The 21,445-nt window shown below is 36.4% G+C and overlaps 10 protein-coding genes across 10 annotated transcripts in view; 4 read left to right on the forward strand and 6 right to left on the reverse strand.

Moving 5' to 3' along the window:
• FDP41_009689 (uncharacterized protein) overlaps positions 1–101 on the reverse strand; it is a gene marked incomplete at both ends in the record, with an annotated part of 1,052 nt that extends 951 nt beyond the window's left edge. The window contains one exon of the mRNA XM_044713673.1: positions 1–101. This exon is cut by the window's left edge and continues 729 nt beyond it. Within this exon, the coding sequence (XP_044556708.1) occupies positions 1–101 (101 nt within the window).
• Positions 102–451: 350 nt separating this feature from the next.
• Positions 452–4,083, forward strand: FDP41_009690 (uncharacterized protein; the record flags this gene model as incomplete). The annotated part of the gene is made up of 3 exons (XM_044713675.1): positions 452–1,648; positions 1,706–3,501; positions 3,549–4,083. The coding sequence occupies 3 exons, from the start codon at positions 452–454 to the stop codon at positions 4,081–4,083; spliced, it is 3,528 nt and encodes a 1,175-aa protein (XP_044556709.1).
• A 169-nt stretch (positions 4,084–4,252) lies between these two features.
• On the reverse strand, positions 4,253–7,568 carry FDP41_009691 (uncharacterized protein; the record flags this gene model as incomplete). The annotated part of the gene is made up of 2 exons (XM_044713676.1): positions 4,253–6,826; positions 7,026–7,568. 2 exons carry the CDS (start codon positions 7,566–7,568, stop codon positions 4,253–4,255), a joined length of 3,117 nt encoding a protein of 1,038 aa, XP_044556710.1.
• Positions 7,569–7,933: 365 nt separating this feature from the next.
• Positions 7,934–10,167, reverse strand: FDP41_009692 (uncharacterized protein; the record flags this gene model as incomplete). The annotated part of the gene is made up of 4 exons (XM_044713677.1): positions 7,934–9,385; positions 9,437–9,603; positions 9,663–9,739; positions 9,797–10,167. The coding sequence occupies 4 exons, from the start codon at positions 10,165–10,167 to the stop codon at positions 7,934–7,936; spliced, it is 2,067 nt and encodes a 688-aa protein (XP_044556711.1).
• Positions 10,168–10,202: 35 nt separating this feature from the next.
• FDP41_009693 (uncharacterized protein) lies at positions 10,203–12,035 on the forward strand (the record flags this gene model as incomplete). Its single annotated transcript, XM_044713678.1, has 1 exon — positions 10,203–12,035. The coding sequence occupies one exon, from the start codon at positions 10,203–10,205 to the stop codon at positions 12,033–12,035; it is 1,833 nt and encodes a 610-aa protein (XP_044556712.1).
• Positions 12,036–12,365: 330 nt separating this feature from the next.
• On the forward strand, positions 12,366–13,393 carry FDP41_009694 (uncharacterized protein; the record flags this gene model as incomplete). Its single annotated transcript, XM_044713679.1, has 3 exons — positions 12,366–12,744; positions 12,862–13,205; positions 13,271–13,393. 3 exons carry the CDS (start codon positions 12,366–12,368, stop codon positions 13,391–13,393), a joined length of 846 nt encoding a protein of 281 aa, XP_044556713.1.
• A 46-nt stretch (positions 13,394–13,439) lies between these two features.
• Positions 13,440–13,820, reverse strand: FDP41_009695 (uncharacterized protein; the record flags this gene model as incomplete). The annotated part of the gene is made up of 1 exon (XM_044713680.1): positions 13,440–13,820. The coding sequence occupies one exon, from the start codon at positions 13,818–13,820 to the stop codon at positions 13,440–13,442; it is 381 nt and encodes a 126-aa protein (XP_044556714.1).
• A 271-nt stretch (positions 13,821–14,091) lies between these two features.
• FDP41_009696 (uncharacterized protein) lies at positions 14,092–17,109 on the forward strand (the record flags this gene model as incomplete). The annotated part of the gene is made up of 7 exons (XM_044713681.1): positions 14,092–14,230; positions 14,289–14,599; positions 14,761–15,048; positions 15,108–16,583; positions 16,648–16,682; positions 16,733–16,786; positions 16,839–17,109. 7 exons carry the CDS (start codon positions 14,092–14,094, stop codon positions 17,107–17,109), a joined length of 2,574 nt encoding a protein of 857 aa, XP_044556715.1.
• A 399-nt stretch (positions 17,110–17,508) lies between these two features.
• Positions 17,509–18,836, reverse strand: FDP41_009697 (uncharacterized protein; the record flags this gene model as incomplete). Its single annotated transcript, XM_044713682.1, has 3 exons — positions 17,509–17,751; positions 17,809–18,553; positions 18,679–18,836. The coding sequence occupies 3 exons, from the start codon at positions 18,834–18,836 to the stop codon at positions 17,509–17,511; spliced, it is 1,146 nt and encodes a 381-aa protein (XP_044556716.1).
• A 162-nt stretch (positions 18,837–18,998) lies between these two features.
• FDP41_009698 (uncharacterized protein) lies at positions 18,999–20,408 on the reverse strand (the record flags this gene model as incomplete). Its single annotated transcript, XM_044713683.1, has 1 exon — positions 18,999–20,408. The coding sequence occupies one exon, from the start codon at positions 20,406–20,408 to the stop codon at positions 18,999–19,001; it is 1,410 nt and encodes a 469-aa protein (XP_044556717.1).
• Positions 20,409–21,445: the final 1,037 nt, after the last annotated feature.

Here is a 21,445-nt window from a genome sequence, read left to right on the forward strand (position 1 = left end):
TGATCCCTAATTCGTTTTTCTAATTTCTCTTTAATTTCAGGTGGTAAGGGTCGGCATTCCTGACTAATGACTCGTCTTGCTGTTTGTTTTGTTCTTGCCATAATTGTGGTGATGCTCAGCATTCAATTCATTGAAACAAAATCAACGTTCAATGGAGCAGTCGCTGTTCTCAGAATTTTTTTCGTTTCGGAAAATGCTGGAAAAAATTGTTTGACATTTCCAACAAATTTCCATTTCGAAACTCAAAAAAAATATCTTCCAATACAACACAAGCGAGTTCTTCTTTTCGCATCTCTCTCCGAGGACCACCTGCCTTTTTTTGACAAGAAGCGAGAAGAACGATATCGATTGAACACCTATCACTGATTGTTCACATATCGGATCACCACAAGTGGGATTGTTGTTGTGATTCGAATAACGAGACAACTCTAAGATTGTTGTTGAGCCTTTCATGAACAAGGCTAACTCGACTACGACTCGTTGTTTATCTGTTCTTGTAGGAGGAGGAGGAGAAGGATCCACAACAGGAAATTTGAACAATACTAGTGGTAGTAGTAGTAGTATTATTATTGGTGGTAGTAGTAGTAGTAGTAGCAATAGAGAGACTATCAGTCCGCCGACCATCCGAAAAGTAAATACAGCATCCATCCACACCAACACCAACACATCACCTTTTCAGTCGGAAGTTGTGGATTACATTTCTCATTCCGACGAAGAAGCGAGCCACGAAGAAGAAATAACAAAACCATTATTTAAAGATTGTACAATGTTTAGCGAGACATCACATATCATGGGAAGTCCATGTCTCGATGTGGATCAATTTTTAGATCCTGAAACTGAAAAATTGAAATCTTATGATCGAAGAAATATCTTTGAAAAACTTTTTGATTTTACGCTCCGAAGAAAGAAATATTTTGGAAGAACGATTTTTCTTAATGGACAAACGGTACCGAAAGGAAAGAAATATCCTGCTAATGTGGTTCGAAATAGGAGATATAATTTTATAACATTTCTTCCTCTGGTTTTATTCGAACAATTCAAGTTCTTTTTTAATTTATATTTTCTTGTGGTGGCACTGAGTCAGATCATTCCACAGTTACAAGTTGGTTTTTTATTTACCTATGTGGCTCCATTAGCGTTTGTTTTGTGTGTTACTTTGTTGAAAGAAGCCTATGATGACATTAAACGATGGAGAAGAGACATTGAATCTAATAGCCAGAAATTTAAGAGACTTTCTAAAAATTCTACTTTTGAAACAGTTCCAAGCTCAAAAATCAAAGTGGGTGACATTATTCAAATTGAAACTGATCAGAGAATACCAGCAGATTGCATTTTGCTTCGAACGACAGAAAAAAGTGGAGCATCATTTATCAGAACCGATCAACTTGATGGTGAGACAGATCAAAAACTGAGACATGCTATTCCTACTACACAAAAACTTTCGTCTGACTTTGATTTAAGGCGAATCACTGCGTGTGTTTTTGCAGAAAAACCAAAGAAAGAAATTTATGATTTTATCGGAAATTTCACACTCTATTCGACAGATGGACGAGTGGAGGTGGTGGAACCTTTAAGCTTAGAAAATACATTATGGGCGAATACAGTCGTTGCCACGGGTACAGTAATTGCTCTGGTCATTTACACAGGTGTAAGTACTATTGGTGTCGTATCTGTTTACAACAATAGATGACACGAATCATTCAAGGCCGAAACGAGAAGTGCACTGAACGCAAGTGAGCCAAGATCAAAAGTTGGAAAACTGGATCGTGAACTGAATACCTTGTCTAAATTTTTATTCTGTCTAATGGTCGTTGTGAGTGTACTGATGGTAGCACTGAAACAATTCCAAGGTCTTTGGTACATTACCATTTTTAGATTTGTGTTACTGTTCTCTTCGATCATTCCAATCAGCTTGAGAGTGAACTTGGATATGGGTAAAACAGTATATAGCTTCTTTATAATGAAGGATAAGAAGATTCCTGGTACAATCGTTCGAAACTCCTCAATTCCAGAAGAATTAGGTCGAATTAATTATTTATTTACCGATAAGACTGGAACATTGACACAAAATGTTATGATTTTCAAAAAACTACATTTAGGAAACATCTCATTTGACGAAGAGGCATTAACGGACATATTGGAACATGTAGAAAAAACATATAAGGGACAAAATGTAACGAACAATGACCTACAAGTTAAGGAATTTATTGAAGCTCTTGCTTTGTGCCACAATGTGACACCAATTGATCCTACCTCTACACATCATCATCGTGAAGAAAGCATGTATCAAGATGAAGATGGTGCAGCCGTTCAAACTGACATTCAACTAAACAATTCTGAGAGAGAATATCAAGGTAGTTCACCTGACGAAATTGCACTTGTGAAATTTGCAGAAAAATCAGGATTAATTCTTGAAAGCAGAACATTGAACTCAATGACTTTGAAAAATCCTCTTGGAGAATTTGAAGAATATGAGGTGTTAAATATTTTCCCTTTTACATCAGCCTCCAAGCGGATGGGTATTATTGTGAAATTCCTCTCGAGTGGCAAGATTGTATTTTATTGTAAAGGTGCTGACTCTGTGATGAAACAACTTGTAAAGGCATCACAAAGCGAGTGGTTAGATGAAGAAGCAGACAATATGGCTAGAGAAGGATTGAGAACATTGGTATTTGGAAGTAAGGTTTTAACTGAAGACCAATACATTCAATTCCATAATGAATACAAAAAAGCATCTGCCCTCATTAATGATCGAGCATCTGAAATGGAACGAGTACGTCAAAAGTATTTGGAATGTGAAATGAATTTATTGGGTGTGACTGGTGTTGAGGATAAGCTTCAAGAAAATGTACAACGAAGTCTTGAACAACTTCGACATGCTGGTGTGAAAGTATGGATGCTTACAGGAGATAAAGTCGAGACTGCAATTTGTATTTCGAGAAGTACAAAACTTGTGGCAAGAGGTCAATTTATTTTCGAAGTCATCTCCAATGATGAGAAAAGAATTGAGGAATTATTGGAAGAATATGAAACTGAATATGCTTCTTCAGGTGCTGGATTTTTAATTGATGGAACAACCCTTCATATTGCTTTAGAAAAGTTACCAAACAAGTTTGTATCAGCTGCCTGCAAAGCTACGAGTGTGGTGTGTTGCAGGTGCAGTCCAACTCAAAAAGCAGAAGTTGTCTCTCTTGTTAAGAAAAAGACAAAAAATCAAACGGCTGCTATTGGAGATGGAGGAAATGATGTCTCTATGATTTTATGTGCTGATGTTGGAATAGGAATAGAAGGAAAAGAAGGAAAACATGCTTCTTTAGCAGCAGATTTTTCGATCAAACAATTTTCATATTGCACTGATTTAATCTTGTGGCATGGAAGAAATTCTTACAAACGATCTGCTGCTTTAGGACAATTTATCATTCATAGAGGGTTAATCATTTCTGTCATTCAGGCCATATTCTCAGCCATGTTTTACTTTTCAACAATTCCTATTTTCACAGGGTAAGTTATGAAATGATGACACGTCACAAATGACATTTTCTTGATAGGTGGCTTTTAGTGGGATATTCAACCTATTACACGAACTTTCCAGTATTCTCATTAGTGTTGGATGAAGATGTTAAGAGAGAAACAGTGTATCTATTCCCAGAACTCTATAAGGAGCTTCAAAAAGGGAGAGTCCTTTCATTTAAAACATTTCTCATTTGGACTCTCAAAGCTGTTTACCAAGGTGGTATTATAATGATCCTCGCCATCTTTTTATTTGAAAATAACTTTTTGAGAATTCAAAGTATTAGCTTCACGGCTCTTATTTTAACAGAAATTGTGATGGTTTCTATTGAAGTCCATCGTAAGCTTAATCCTCTGATTATTCTTTCGGAAATTCTTTCAATTGCAATCTACTTTGCTTCCATTTTCCTATTGCCTACCTACTTTGACACTGCTTTTATAATGACTTTCGACTTTTGGTGGAAGTCAGTGGTGATTACCGTTGCAGCGACAGTGGTGATTGTGGTTGCCAAGTTGGTGCATAGCAAGATCAATCCTCCTGTGTGGAGCAAGTTGAACGAATCATTTTTGTAGGGTTAAATATTTCAGGAAACGGTTTTACTGTTGCAACTTTAAGGCCTTGAATAGGTTTCAGGAGTGCACAGTTTTCTTGAAAATTGATTTTATTTCCAATCCATACAAGCTGCTTACAATGACCTTAAACTTGAGGATTAGAATTAAATAAGAATAATGTAAAATAAAATTAAAGGGTCAAAGCGTGGGTTACAAGTTCTTCTTGCTCTTGGTTGTGTTTCGAAGCATAACCAGTAGCAGGAGAAGCAGAAATCTTTCTACCAAAGTATTTGAAGTCTGTTTGCTTGTGCTTTCTGCCATGAGCATGCTTGAGACATGTCTTCAATCTTGGATAAACGTGCAACCAAGGTCCATAATTCTTTGGTTCTTCTTGGCACCAAGTAATCTCGGCATTGGAATACTTATCCATAACTTCAATGATCTTGTAGAATGGGAATGGAGCCAATTGTTCAACACGTACAAGTGCAATGTTGTTGATCTTCTTTTGAGTTCTGGAAGCAAGGAGATCATAATAAACTTTTCCTGAGCATAAAACAACTCTCTTAACTTCCTTTGGATCACTGAATGCTCCTGTTTCATCGTCAATCACTTGTCTGAATGATGTACCCTCAGCCATTTCAGCCAATGTTGAGGCAGCTTCCTTCAATCTAAGCAAACTCTTTGGTGTAAAAACAACCAAAGGCTTTCTAAAGTCACGATGCAACTGTCTTCTCAAGACGTGATAGAAGTTTGCTGGTGTTGTACAGTTTACAACTTGCATGTTTGTTTGTTGAATTTGGAGTGTTTTGCTTGAATCCTTTTCTGGAAGTGTTTCATCATCTTCATCACAAAGTTGCAAATAACGCTCAATTCTAGCATTACTGTGTTCTGGGCCTTGACCTTCATAACCATGTGGAAGAAGGAGTGTGAGACCTGACGATCTCATCCATTTTTGTTCAGCACAGGAAAGGAATTGGTCCACAATGATGGATGCACCGTTGGCAAAGTCACCAAATTGTCCTTCCCAAATTACGAGTTGGTTTGGCGATTCAAGTGAATAACCATATTCAAATCCGAGAACTCCATATTCGCTCAAGCTTGAGTTTGCAATAGTAAATTCAACATTTGGATTAACATGTTTGAGTGGAATATATCTGTTTTCGTTTTCTTGATCAATGACAACAGCATGTCTATGTGAGAAGGTACCTCTTTCAACATCTTGACCGCTGATTCTAACATGGAATCCTTCTTTCAAAAGAGTGGCATAAGCAAGAGTTTCTCCCATTCCCCAATCTAAACCTTCACCGCTTTCAATCATTTGGGTTCGTTGGCTGTACACACGAGCAACACCCTTATGTGGTGTGAAGCCAGTTTCTGGCAAGGTTGAAACCTGCTTACCAAGCTTCTTTAATTCAGCAAGTGGAACACCAGTAGTTCTGATTGCAGAATATTCGTGTGGAGTCTTCATTCTGTCCCACTTACTTCCTTGTAAATACCAAACTTCTCCAGTTACATCTAACTTTTCATCAGTCTTTGATCTAGCAAACTCCAAGTCAAAGGTAGTCTTAACTTGCTCTTCGACTTGCTTAATATGATCTTCCGTAACAATTCCTTCCTTCAAAAGTTGAGTACGATACTTGCTAATGATTGGCTCCTGTTTAGCAATTGCCTTGTACATGATTGGTTGTGTAAACATTGGTTCATCCAACTCATTGTGACCTCTCTTACGATAACAAACAATATCAACAACTACATCAGCATGGAACTTTTGTCTATACTCAGCAGCCAATTTAAATACCTTGACAACAGCAGTTGCATCATCTCCATTAACATGGAAAATTGGTGCATTAAGGTATTTGGCAATATCAGAACAGTATGAAGTTGATCTAGAGTTTTTAGGATTAGTTGTAAAGCCGATTTGGTTGTTCACAACAACATGAACAGTACCACCGGTTCCGTACTCTTCCAATTGACTCAATCCCATTGTTTCATAAACGACACCTTGTCCAGCAAAAGCAGCATCACCATGAAGCAGAATTGGTAAAACTCTTTCTCTCTTGGAATCCTTCATGAAAACTTGTTTTGCTCTTACTTTTCCTTCAACAACTGGATTAACAGCTTCCAAGTGAGATGGATTTGGAACAAGAGAAAGTTCAACTTCCTTCTTTGTGAAAGGAAGATAACGTTTGCAAGATGTACCCAAGTGATATTTCACGTCACCAGATCCTAACTTGTTTTCAGTCTTACCCAAGAATTCTCTAAAGATTTGCGCCAATGGCTTTCTCATTACGTTTGCCAATACGTTCAAACGACCTCTGTGTGGCATACCGATAACAAATGAATCAACACCCAATGATGATGAGACATCAATCAAACTCTTGAGACCTGGAATTAAAGATTCGCAACCTTCCAAACCAAATCTCTTTGTTGTAGGGAATTTGTTTGCCAAATATTCTTCGAACATGTGACTGTAACTCAATCTTTCCAACAGAACTTTCTTTTCATCAGGTGTGAGGTCAACTTGAGTTGGTGTTTCAATTCTTTCGCGCAACCAGTTACAAACTTCCCTGTCATTAATATGCATATATTCCCATCCGATAGTTCCGCAGTATGTTTCTTGAAGTCTTTGCAACAAAGTTTGCAAAGTTAATGGCTTGTTGTTTGGAGAAAGAGAAGAAGAGAGGAATCCCTTGATTAATTCTTGCGACAAATCAATTGGTGTGTTTGGATCCATCTTGGAAAGGTATGGATAGTTTTCAATGTGCTAAATACCACGAGTAATGTTGTCGGTCATATGATGGTAGAGTTTTGAATTATTTCCAAGTAAACAATAATATTATGGTCAATCAAAATGATACATTGATAAATATTTAAAATTTTGTCGTTTTGAAATAGAATTATTGTAGTCAAAGTGAAAACAAACGGTCAAAACAACAAGGAAAATAATTGATAATTAAACATACCAATTGAGGAATATCATGAAAATCAAGGTCAGCAGCATACATTCCTAATGGATCCAACTTGCTGACGTGATGACCGAATACTTGGAATGATCTAATAAGTGAAATGATCTCACCTTGTGCTCCAACTTCAGGAGATGCAACGATAGAAGCTTGCTGCGAAGAGAAGACACGTTGTGCTCCACCTGTTTGAGAGAGGGAGGCAAAGTAATTTTGCCATTCAGAAGAAACACTGTTAGGATTCATTCTCCAGGCAAGTTCCAGCTCTTCCAGATATTGCGAGTTTGATCCAACCCAAGCAAAGCTATCGGATGGCATCGTCGAGTTGCTGTTTTTCAAAATTTGGCTGGTGCTCATCGTTCTTTGCTGCGAGGAGGCTTGAATCATACGTATACTTTCAGTACTACTCATCTTGGAAGAGAAGCCAATAGTATTGTTGGTTGTAGCATGGAAGGATTTCTTTGATGCCTTCATCAACGTTTGCTTGGCTACAGACGTTGAATTTTTGCTCACGATGGAAGCTTTGATTAATTGTGATTTGAGCATTTTTTTGTGGTTGATTTTTGTATCGGCTTAATTGGGAAGTTTAAGAGGACCAAATCGGAGCGGCTAGAAAAAAGAGAATTGATAATGTTGTTGATGAATACCTCTCAGGAGTGTTATCAAATTTTAACGATGATGATTAAAAACGATTGAAAATGTTGAGGTGATGACTTTTTCTTTGGTGTAGCCAATCATAATTTGTAAAGAGATTCTTCAGGGACAAACAGTTCGCTCAATTTTTGAATTGGAAAATTCGCGAAAGAAATAATGTGCGATGGCAAACGCGATTTTTATCGATGGCCGTAATATTTGAATTAAATTGGTGATCAAGTAATTTCCAACAGCTTCTGAATGAATGGGTGACCATATCAATCCTGTGCTGAAGAAGAAAGGAGGAAGCAGCATTGATGGGTAATATCGTCTGATAATGGTCCTATTTGTTCCAAAATTATTTTTGCATTCGATGAATCAATGAGACCAAAGATGATTTTGTTCAAGGATTGCGCAAGATGTGAAATGCAATAGAAATCGGCATACACATAGAGACTTAGTAGCTCTTCGAGAGGCCAAGTTTCGGGATGGTATTCAAAATCAATGCCATACACATGATCCAGAATGCAGGAAAGTATTTTGGAGTTGAGAGGAGATTGGGGAAGCGGTTCAAGAGTGATTTCATCAAAACTTTCTGTTTCAGCTCTGAGAGGTGTTTCAATTATTGTTTTGAAGAAATCATATGTTAATAATAGTGTCTTATCAACTCTGAAAATGTCATTCTCGCGGTCCTTAATTTTCAATCTAAAATCGCCTGCTAAATTGGCAGCAACCAACTTTCGCCTCTCTTTGAAAAAGTTGTGAATAAAGTAGTGTATGTGTTTGACCTTATAGGCTTGTGAAATAGTATTGTTTTGCATATCCTTAATTAGATTTTCAATTTGAGGAATTGTAGAAATGCCAGAAGAGAAGTCCAAAGAGGAGTCACTTAATAAAAGTCGCTGTAAATATGGAAGACTCCATTCGGTTAAAATATCTCCCATTCCTACACTTTTTGAGCATTCTAATAAAGAAACAAGTTCCTTACTTGATTCTATTTCGAATATTATGTTGTATCCATGTAAAAATTTTAGAAAAAGTTTCAACAATCGCTTATCAATGTTTGACGTCAAAATTTTAGGATATTTTTCAATTATTAAAGGATGTACATTGTAGGATGTATGCGCCAATTCGTCATAAAAAGTGTTCTCTGATGTTTGTGGATCGCAAAAGTATGCTTGGAGGTATGAAGTAAGTGTATGTGAGGAGATGTGGTTTTTCCAATAATCAAATGATGAACTTTCAGTACAGTCTGTTTCGCTAACATGCATAGCCACCATGAAAAGGATGTCAAGCGAAAATAATCGTCCGCCATATACAAATATATTTGAGCTCTTTTTGTCATAAATATATGCACTGTCGTACAGGGGTGGAACCACATTTGCTTCTAGTTCCGTGTAGGTTTTGTCAATATATTTCTTTTGTAATAAGCCAGATTCATGTTGGTATGGACAATATTCAATAATTTCTAATGTTTCTAAATTAATTACAAATAATTGTTTGCATGGAATATCGCTATCTTCTGTTTCTCCTCCAAAGAAAATAATAGAGTTTCCAATACAAATAGATTGTTGGGCCATGGTTTTTGGAAGAGTTAAATTGGAGCTAGGTAATATCGTAGTATCATTGCTATTGTCAAAAGCCATTGGGCGTTGATTTAACACATGCCATCTCATAGTCGTCAAGTTGAGAATGTAAACATTGGACGATAAAATTGCTGTTGTTCCTGGCTAACAAAATCATGTTGTCTTGAATTGAGAATCATATCAACATGTACCTACCTTCGTTTTTCCGCCATGAACAACCATCAAATCCAATTCTTCGACATATACAGCTCTATGATAAGCTAGAGGTGGTACCAGAGACATATTTTCAATATTCAATTTGGTCCATGCATCCTTAACAACGTCATATTCATAGGTTGAGTTCTCAAAATGCTTATAGTTTCCTGTGTGACCTCCGAATATGATCATTGTTCGATTTTCTTTCTATAAATTGCTGAATGACCTTCCAAACACGGCCCATTTGAGTTTTTCTTCCATATTTTGTTTTCAAATTGAAATGAAAAACAATTGGACAATAATCTTGGGAATTGAAAAAGAAATCAATTTTTTAAAATTATAATTATGAAATGATCATACCTTCTTCCATTGGTGAATCCGCCAAACACAATCATTGATGCAGGCCTTTCTTTGCTTGATTGATCATCACAAATCAATGAATGAAATATTCTTCCCTCAGGCATCATTCCTGGTTGTTGGATTGATACTTCACGCATATCCATCTCTCCCGACTCATAGTTGATTGTTTTTAAATCAATATATTGCACAATATCGGAATAAAAGTCTACACCATTTGGATGAGGAGTGCCTCCATAAATATACATTTTATCATCATAAAGAACTCCCTGACAACAGGTCCTCGACTTGACAAATCCACTTCGATCTATGAAAGGCCTCGCCAAGTAGCAATTCAGGCTTGGATTGAAATCATCAAACACTTCAATTTTCATTTTTTTGTTTGGTTTATTTTATCAACAAACAATTCATGAATGTCCTTGAAGAGGCTAATTTAATCCACACTGCGCAACGAGGATTCATGAAAAAAGGTTCAACATTAGAACACCTTATCAGTCTTCGGACTGCCTTTGCATACAAATATCAGCACAAACAAGAAGTATTTGCTATGGCTCTGGATATCAAAAATGCTTATGGATCAGTAATCCATAAAAGATTTATCAGCATTCTCAAGAAACATGGTTTCCATAGCTCTGTCATTAATCTCTTGACATCCATGATCTCCAATAGCGTTATGAAAGTACTAGTCAACGGATTTCTATCCTCCCCTTTCGATGCGAATGTTGGAGTTCCGCAAGGCGATCCTTCAAGCCCGGCATGGTTTAATCTTTATATTAACTCCTCAACTAACATACAAGAAAAGCTTAAAGGAGTTCAAATATTTAATATTACCATCCTTTTATTATTATATGCCGATGATATTTTATTGATAGCTAATACTAAGATCGAAATGAATTCCTCTCTAAAAAGCCTCGGCCGTGAATTAAAGAAAATAGGACTCGCTTTAGCTCCCAAGAAATGCAAACTCTTAGCTATTACAGCCAAAGCCAAACTATCTAAGGCCCTAGTCACTATTGGACAGGATATAATTGCCACATCTTCTTCTATTGAATATCTTGGGGGTATATGTACCTTTAAGAATGATTTTTCTTGGTCCTCTGATAATCCAATCAACAAAATCTCGAATCAACTGGCATCAGCTAAAACTTCTAATCTATATCTCAACAGCATCACCACTACATTAATGTCCAAAATCATATCTTTGCCTAGATATGCCTGTAGTTTCAATGGAATCAATAAGAATTCTCTAGACAAAGCAGATATTATGGTTGCTAATTTTGTCAGAAAGGCTATTGGATTAGATTACACATTATCAAAATCAGTCATTTTTAATTGCAAACAAATTGGGGGCCTTGGTTTTACTCGCCCCTCTACTTTATTCTCCATTGAACCTATTTGCACAGCAGTTAGATTATTCAACTCCTCCTCCACCATCACCAAAAATGTTGCTTTGGCTGCTTGGAATGATCTTACCTTTAACGAACCATTTTGGAACCACGTGAAAAATATCGCTGCTCAAAATAATTGGTCTCTCCAATACATTGATGAACGGTATTCATTTGTCAATGAATACGAAACCCCTGTCGACCCTAGAACTGAATTACTAAAAAACGATAGATCAACCATGAGCATCTCAGGCCTTGGAATCTTAGACCATAATAGAACCTGGCATCCATGTGCCATCTCCTTTTGGAGCAATTATTCACTCAAACCCTTCCAACAACGACTATTATTTGCTCACCTACACAAAGCAGAAATCCTTAGAAATTTCGGAAAAGATTACCCTAATTGCCACATTTGCAATACCAAAGCCAACTGGGAACATGTATTCACCTCATGCACCATGTGTGGTCCGGAAATCAAATCATTATACACAAAATGGGACAACAGTTCCCTCAAATTCAATGCCCCTCTTATCAGACTTCCCTCAAACCATTCTTCTCTCTCTTGTATTCCAATGGATTGGAATGGTAGTATCAAAGACGAACCTCTTCAACAATTAGACTTATCTCCCCCAGCTTTGACTGATTGGCTAAATGAAATATATCTCTCATTCGCTGCCTATGTTGGCAGTTGTTACAAAAACGCCACTTGGAACAGTTCAACTGTACTCAAGAAGGCTAGAGGATATATAATTAAACCCAAAACTGCAAAATTTGCAACTGCTTGGGAAACATTTAGCAGTCAGCTTGGCGAACTCAACTCCAACAACATCTACACCTCACACCTACACACCCATTAGACACACTATCGTCGGACAATTGAGTACCTATAATTTGTTTATTTTTCAATAAACCCATTCCTGTATTTTTTTGTTTGGTTTAGTTTTGGATTGTTGGTTTCATCGGTGAAAGCAACAGGAGATAGCTCATGAGTTGAACTATATTTTGAATTTGGATGAAATTGTCCCCTAAGGGATTTCCTTCCAAGATTTGATGATGGTGACTGAGAAATACTGTTTGATCCAAATCAAAAGCTACGAAACACGAGAAGGAAAATTTATGTGTTCTGAGAAGCAACGAAAGAGATTAGGAATTTCTCATGCTGCGAAATTATCCCTCACACTCAAAAAATGTCTCAACCCACACCATCATCATCATCGTCATCAGGAAACTGTTCTCTCAACGGACATGTGCTAAGTATTCAGAGCCATGTGGTCCATGGATATGTGGGAAATCGTTCTGCAGTTTTTCCCTTGCAATTATTGGGATTTGAAGTCGATTTTATTAACTCGGTACAATTTTCCAATCATACAGGATATCGGAATGGATGGAAAGGACAAACCTTGAGTGGGGATGAACTTGCTCTATTATTTGAAGGATTGCAAATGAATAATTTAGAAGGATCTTACACTCATCTTTTGACAGGATATATCGGAAGTGAATCCTTTTTACAAAATATTTTACATATCCATGACAAATTGATAGAGAGAAATCCAAATTTAATTTATGGTATGTTTTTGACAAGTGTTTGGAATATGATAAAGAAATGATGATGCAACAAAACATTTATTTTGAACAACATGTTGCATTCATTGACTCGGATTGTTTCATAATGAACAATGGCAGTTTGTGACCCAGTTCTTGGAGATGCCGGCAAACTGTATGTTCCTGAAAAGCTCATCCAAATCTACCGAGAGAAAGTGTTGAACCGTGCAACTGTAATAACACCAAATCAATTTGAGGCAGAGACATTGAGTGGAAAGAAAATTAAAAACGAACAAGATGCACTTGATGTTATTGATTTATTCCACAAGGAGCCATATAACATTCCTGTGGTTGTTCTAACAAGTGCTGAATTTGAAGGTGATAAAGAGAATTTGACTTTATATGCAAGCAACAAGAAAACCCAAAAGAAATACAGGATCAAGTTCAAGAGATTGCCAGGAACATTCACTGGAACAGGAGATGTGGTGAGTGCTCTCTTTTAGCATTCTATGCTATCTATGGAGATGACAATTTTGACACATCTCTCGAGAAAACACTTGCTGGAATTCAGGCTGTGCTCGAAAAAACTCCAACTGGTGAGGAATTGAGGCTTATTGAGTCAAGATTTGTTCTTATGGATCCACCAATCAAATATAAGGCAGAACAAATTTAAGTGACGCCATCTCGACTTTTAAATTATCATGATCCTATGACATTCATTACTCGCGAACAAAGTAAATTACATTTTGGTTTAAATTTCTCAATTCAACGATCAATGGTTGAATCAAAATCCACAATCCAATCCCTATTAATCCACCATATATCAATGACTTGAAATTTCTATTCAATAATCCAATCAACCATCCAAGTATCTTCCATCTCGTTGCTTGATGTTCATCATTGATTTCGGGATTTGTTTTTTCATTCTTCCGTAAAACAAGATACTCTTTCACTCCATACTGAATCAAAAAACATCCAAATGATCCACTCACAAATGCAAAACCATATCTAATCAATTCCTTGATCAAAGCAACAGAAATCCTCTCCAACTGAGTATCTCGAATGATCTCATTGGTTTCCGAGTTGATGATTCGAACCATTTTTTGAGAAAGAAATACTGAGCACACGCAATGGAAATAGTGGTCTTCATTACTCTATTGATGAGATGAACACACTCTGCACCTCAAAATCCAAGACGAGGTGCAGACTGTGTTCATTTAAATTGTAAAGAGTTCTTGAACAGACTGTCAAACAAAGAATCTCTACCAAGTTCAGCCGAATGTGTTGGTGGAAAAGAACCTACAAAAAAAAATATTCGTTTCCGAACGCTCAGATTTATTCTATCATCATCATCAAAGCGTTTTTCGGAAAATGAAGGAAGAAGTACAAGTCATTAAACCACCACTTGATAAAAGAGAATACAAGATTATTAAACTGGAAAATGAATTAGAGGCCTTGTTGGTGAGCGACCCTGAAGCAGCACAAGCAGCAGCGGCTATGGATGTCAAAGGTATGTGTGAATACATTTGATGATATACCTTTTTCTGAATATTCATAACTTAAATTAGTGGGTCACTTTTCCGATCCTTGTGATTTTCCTGGATTGGCTCACTTTTGTGAGCATATGTGTTTTTTGGGCTCTTCTAAATATCCAAAAGAAGGAGAATATCAGGATTTCGTAAAGAATAATGGTGGCTTTACGAATGCATTTACTTCAACAGAGAACACAAACTTTCATTTGTCAATTTCTAATGCTCATCTTGAAAAAGCATTAGATATGTTTGCACAATTCTTTATTTCTCCATTATTTACAGAGAGTGCAACAGAAAGAGAAATGTTAGCTGTCGACAGTGAATTTAAAAAGAATTTAAATGATGATGTATGGAGAGACTATCAACTAATGAAATCGACTGCAAATCCTCACCATCCATTCTCCAAATTTGGAACTGGTTGTTTAGAGTCCTTGGAAATAACTCCAAAGCAAAAAAATTTAGATGTACGAAAGGCATTAATTGATTTTCATTCAAAATATTATTCAAGCAATCAATGAAACTTTGTGTTATTGGACAATATCCAATATCACAACTTGAAGAGTGGGTTAGAAGCAAGTTTGCAGATATTCAAAATACGAAAGCTACAACTTCAAGCTTTTTTCCAATGAATGTAAAACCCTACAGCAAGAATGAAATTTCAAAGTTTATTAGGTCAAAGAGCATTTCTGATTTGAGACAGTTGTCACTCATATTTCCCGTTCAACTTACTCTTCCAACTGTTGATGGAAGGCACATTGCTTACAAGTTTAAACCTGAAAAATACGTTTCTCATTTGGTAAGTAGTAACAGTTTCACAAACTAAATTAAGATTTTTGATGTTACTGAACTTCAAAGATTGGACACGAGTGCAAAGGTTCTCTATTTTCTTTGTTAAAGAAGAAGGGATGGGCTTCTTCATTATCAGCTGGACCTTATGCAAGATTTGGTGGCAATAATTGTGTTGATTTACAAAAAGAGGATAGCTTCCTTTTATATTCTGTAAATATTGAGCTGACTATTGAAGGCGAAGACCATATATATGAAATTGTTGAATATTTATTTGAATATATTGATTTGATCAAGTCGAAGCAAGGAATCCAACAATGGGTGTATGACGAGGTATCTCATTTGGCAACGTTGGCTTTTGTCAATCTAGAGTATCCTAGATCTCTCCAGTTTGCTAGTGACATGGCGCAAAATTTACAAAAGTATTTGCCTTCTGATGTAATTTCTGGTGTTCATATTTTCGATTACAACGAAGAGCTAATCAGAGAATGTTTAAACCAACTTAACCCATACAACTTCAACATGTATTTCCGTAAACCTAGTTTTGAAAATATAGATTTTGAAGAAGAAAAATGGTACAAAACTCAATACTGTCTGCAAGACCTTCCACAGGAATGGCTAGAGAAGCTTTCAAAGGTTACACATTCAACAACTGAACTCACATTCCCTGCGCCAAATCCGTTTATTCCAGAAAATTTTGATATTAAGGGAACAATTACTAACACTTCCAATGATGACGGACCTTCCATTTTGTACCAAGCTCCTGACAATAAGATGAAGGCATGGTTCAAACAGGATAATTATTTTGGAACACCACGAGGAAATATTTTTTACAATGTCATTCTCCCACAAACCAAGTCAGACCCTCGTACAGTTATTTGCTCAGAAATGTATTGTGAAATGGTTACAGACTATTTGAACGAAGATCTTTATTTTGCAGAAGTTGCTGGTTTAACTTACAGTTTATCGACCAATGCAACTGGCCTTAATGTGCTGCTATTAGGGTATAATGACAAACTTAAGGATCTCAACAACAAGATATTTAGAGACATGGTGTCCGTCGTTGACAATAAGCTTCTCAAATTGGATAGATTTGAAGTGATCAAGGAAAGGTTGACAAGAACTTATGCTAACTTTAAGTTTGCTCAACCATATGAACATGCAGTTATTGAGGCTCATAGACTTCTTTTTCAAAAAAAGTTTTGTTCATTGGATTATATTGACATCATTGATACCATTGATTTTGAAGATTTTTATAACTTCATTAAGGTTTGGTTTAAGACTCTCCGAGTGGAATTATTAATACATGGAAACTTTACTGCACAAGAAGCATTGGAGATATACTCTGCAACTGAGAAGATTTTGTTCGATAGAAGTGTAAAAGTGATGGTTCCTTTATCAAGTCAAGAACATAGAGAACATATTGTTCAACTTCCAACTGGAACGGACATCATATTTCCAATATCAAATTACAACTTGAATAATCCTAATCATGCCCTAGAGATTGTGTACCAATTAGGACAGCGCTCAGTTGAGTTAGATGCGGTAAGTAGATTGAAAAAATAATATTATTGATGTTTATCAAATAATTGGTTCACGAACTATATAGATGGCGGAACTATTTAACCAAATCATTAGTAACCAGTAAGTACTCAATAATGAAAAGTCAGATTATGATTGATATGATGATGTAGATATTATCTTGTCTTGAGAACAGAAAAACAATTAGGATATATTGTGCATTCGAGGTATGTTGCATTAACTTGAAAATGTCACCATAATTTATGACCATCGTGATAGAGTGAGATTTGATCATAATATTTGTTCTTTTAGTTGTATCGTTCAATCTCCATCCCACAACCCTAATGTAGTGTTAAAAGAACACGATCAATTCTTTGTGAACATTAATGCACTATTGTCATCATTGACTGAGAAAGATATTAAAGCACATCTTGATGCATTAATTTCCAAAATAACCGAGAAGGAAAAGCAAATGAAAATGGAATCTGCTAGACACATGGCTGAAATTACCAATCGTCAATACAAGTTCGACAGAAAGCTTAAAAAGTAGAAGCCATCAACAAGTTTAAACTCCGTGACGTACTTTACTTTTACAACAACTTTATGATACCTAGTGGTGAAAAATACAAGCGTGCAGTGATCATGATGTTTGCTGCATCCTCTACAATTGATCATGACAAAATTGCTCAGTTCGACGATAACAGAAAAGTCATTGTTGTCCCTCAAGATGATCGATTCGAATTCAAGCAGACACTTGGACTCTTTCCCAATTTTGTTGAGTTCTAGACAGAAATTATTTGACATAAAATCAACCAATTACTTGAAAAAATCAATCCACATCTTGTGACTATCACTTCTTTACGCCTTTCCAAACAAAGCCAATAGAACACATCCAGGAATTAAAAATATTAAGGCACTCACAAAAATTGTGTGATTGACTTCCAACCAATTAATTCTTTGAAAAAATTAATCCACATAATCCTGCCACAACCAAACTCGTTTGTGTTAAAGGAATACCTATGGTCATGCCCAGGGGAGAAAGCGCTACATAGAACCCAAAAATATTGCCGATTTGCCACAAACAAGCAGTTAGTGTTGGAAAGATTGCAATTTTAGGATGGAAAGGAACTATCACTCTATATCTAACAAAATAATAAATCAGAAATATCAACACCAAAAATGAAGTAATGGCCTATGTGAAAAGTTATACACCAGTCAACAACATGTCGAGTTAATAAATTATACTCACCATTGCACCGACACCAAAGCCAATCACATAAGCCACTCCTTGATGAGTCTCCAATCGTGTTGGAACAAACATTGAGCCTCCAAAAATTCCAACTCCAATTGCGCACACCACTCCAATAATGTAATCTTGAGATTTGGTAAGGTATTTCACAAATTTAAGGTGTTTTTTAGGCCTTAATTCCAAATCATCCTCGTCGTTATTCAATTTTGCAACTTCTGCTTTTTGGTGTGTCTCATGAAATCTAGTGTCCTCTGAACCATCATGATGATCCTCAGTGACATGGCGATCGGATGAATGTTCTTTTTCATCATTTTCCGGAAGCTTATCCTGGATATCAACTGCAACCACATTAGTATTCCATTTCGAACATGTAGCCACTCCCACAATTCCCACCACCATCAACACCAAACCCAAAGCAGTCAAATAATAATTTCCAATCCTAGATTGAAACAAGGTAACACTCCAAACAAAACTTGTCATAATAGTGGTTCCACTCCAAATTCCTTGTGCAATGCCAAGTCCTAATTTTGAAATGGCCACTAAGGATAATAAGGAGCACGGAACCCAACAAGCAGCTCCGAGCATTCCCCACAAGGAGAAATACCAATCATTCCAAGCAAGGACTATGAATGAAGTGATGAACACTACGGAGGAAAAGTAAAATTGAAATATGAAAGGATTCATGTTGGCTTGTTGAACCCATTTTACTTTTAACGGAAGACCAAAGGTACCCCATGCGAGAATACTAATGTAGTAGTAGCATCGTAGTGGTGGTTGTTTGAACATGTTCATCATCAACGGTAATCATTGATAGAGATGATGATGATGTGGTATTGAGATTTAATGGAGCGTCCATATCATACAACCTACCAAATCACAACTCCGATCCAGCCGAACCATTCAGGAACGTTCATGGAATTTGGATTCGTTCCATTGTTGTTGGTGTCGTTATTTGATGAAAGAGAGATCAACGAGTGTATTCCGATGCTGAAAAAATTATTTTCGGCTGGTAATTGAAATTGATTCATTGTTTTTCGTGAAACAACTGAAAAAGATTTTTAGTTGACTCAAAAAGGAGATTATTTAATTGTTGTTAATGACAAGAGGAGCAATGTTGTAAAATACATTTAAAAATATATTTAAATTGACTCTAGGATTGTTGTTGAAAACACAGAATATACAATATCAAATTACTTCTTTCTCTTTCTCAAGATGAGTCGTGTAATTTGAGCCGAAGAAATGGGTTTGTTCACATTCCTAGCTGGTTTAAGAAGAGTTTCCAACCTATAATTTTGAATAGTGAAATGCTTGTTTTGTGACAAGTCTTCCAGCAGTGTGTGGAATGCTTCCTTATTTCCTCTACATACATCATTGAGCAACATTGGTTCAACTTTTTCCATCAAAAATTGCTTTCTCACATCGATAGGCTTGTTATAAACTTGGTCAAATGTAAGATTTACGGGTGTTGAAGGAGCTTGCTCTTGTTTTTTCTGTTTTTTTGGTGCTTTTTGTTTTGATTTGGGTGATGTAATTTTTCTCTTTGTGTCTGTAAAGTCTTGAGGTGTAAGTTGGGTAATAATGTTTGTTGGAGGAGGGGTGTTGTTAAGTGGATTCATAGTGGTCAACTGATGGTTCAAATTGTTATTCAAATTCATTGTACTATATGAGCGGTTAGAATTATTATTTAGAGTGCTATTCATCATTAGAGTGTTCATTACATTACTACCACCAGAGTAATTATTAAATATCAAATTTGATCCATACATGGATCCATCATTCAAAGTGTTTGGTGTAGCGGTGGTAGGAGTATTGCTGCCATCAACACTACTGCTGCTAGTATTGCCAATGAGTGGTTGGATTTTAGTTTCCCAACACTGATCGCAACAAATGTTCTTTGCTTGTCTTTGCTTTTTCAAGTAATCTAAATGTTTATCGGAGACTAGATAGCTCAAATGTGGTGGAATTCTCTTGATTTGGTCAACTGCAACAAGAAAGCCATTCGGGTGGCCCTTTTCATTCTCGCAAAGGCAACACAATTTACGTACAACTCCCTCTCCAACCTTCTTTTTCTTTTCACCTGGTGTAGATGGTGTGGTTGGTGTTGGTGGAGGCTGTTGTTGGCTAGAGTTGTTCATCAAGGAATTCAGTGGATTGTTATGGATGGTACTAGAATTGTTGGAGTAAAGCATGTTATCATCGGACATGGGTATTAAATTGTTACTAGGAGTTGTTGCTGAATTGGGCTGAATACCAACAGCATGATTTGAACTGATTGTTTGATGGGAAGATGAAGGAGACGCATGTAGTTGTGGAATAGATATCATTTCGTTATCAAAGGGTGGAACATTGGTATTGAAAACAAAATGATCAGATGATGAAGATGCCACTTGGAACAAGGGATCATCAGGGTCAAAAGGCGGAAGGATAATGTTACTATTATTATTCGTTGAATTATAGTTTGAAATTTGGGAAAATGCATGATGATGAGAGTTGAGATTCATGGGGTAAGTGGCTGATGATGATGGTGATGCAGTGGGCATCATGATATGATGATGAATATTGGTGGGAGGATTGAGAGGAGTATGGTGGAGATAGGACATTTTTTTATGAATATCAACAACAAACGTTTTTCAAAAACAATACAATTACTTGATTTGGAAGTGATATATGGATATTGGAATGTTTGATTATGATGTGTTTTACTCTTGGAAAAATGTTGAAGATTGGGAGGTTCATCATCCCTACCTCCATTCAACAATACGATCCGAAAACATCTAAATCCACGAAGATGCCACACAGAAATGACGGGAGATTATTGTAATATCGATGGAATAAAGACTCAGAACCAATCAATGACATCAGTTAATTTGGTTGGTTCATCAAAAGTTGATGAAGAGTGATCCGAAATTAATTTGTGTAGTAAACTTCATAGTCGTATCTCACCGATGACGGAGTCGCTTTTGATGTTTTCGGGATGAGGACTGGTTTTCCTGATTGGTCTGAATCATCAGAAAGGAATCGATGAACCTTTCAGTTCCAATACGATCCTCTCTGTCCCTATCAAACATAGCCACACATTTCAGACCCTTTGGCTGGAATATCTTGTCATTTGAATGATTAATGATCTGACCAATCTTCCATTTTGTGGATTCGGTTAGAATATCAATTCGAGACTTTTTCTGACGCGACTTGTAAAGGTACCAGCTGAGAAAGCAGCAAAGCCATATCCCTCCTGTTAGAATTATTAGAAGAATATTTACAGCAAGGATTGTTCCGATCCTGTCAAGGCCTTTTGATTGTTCTTTCTTGAGATTCTTGATTAGACGATTAACATCGTCCATAAATTGCTCAAATGTAGTTCTATCAATTTCATATTGTTCTAACAGCTTGGGATAAATGTCATTGAAAGTGTCTGAATAAGGATTAAAATTGCATTGCCACAGCGAAGCCGAATCCGAATGTCCAGTCATCATTTATGTTGAAATAATTGTTTAAGGCTTTTCTTTAAATTTTTTTGTTTTAAACTGAGATCAATGTCTGGGGTCAATATTATGATAAACAACTTCAAACGATGGACATAATCATGTGGTTGAAGGACACACTTCTCCACAATCCCATGCATGGGTCGATGGTTTCA

Source organism: Naegleria fowleri (assembly GCF_008403515.1).
Source record: "Naegleria fowleri strain ATCC 30894 chromosome Unknown tig72, whole genome shotgun sequence".
Taxonomy (NCBI): Eukaryota; Heterolobosea; class Eutetramitea; order Acrasida; family Naegleriidae; genus Naegleria; species Naegleria fowleri.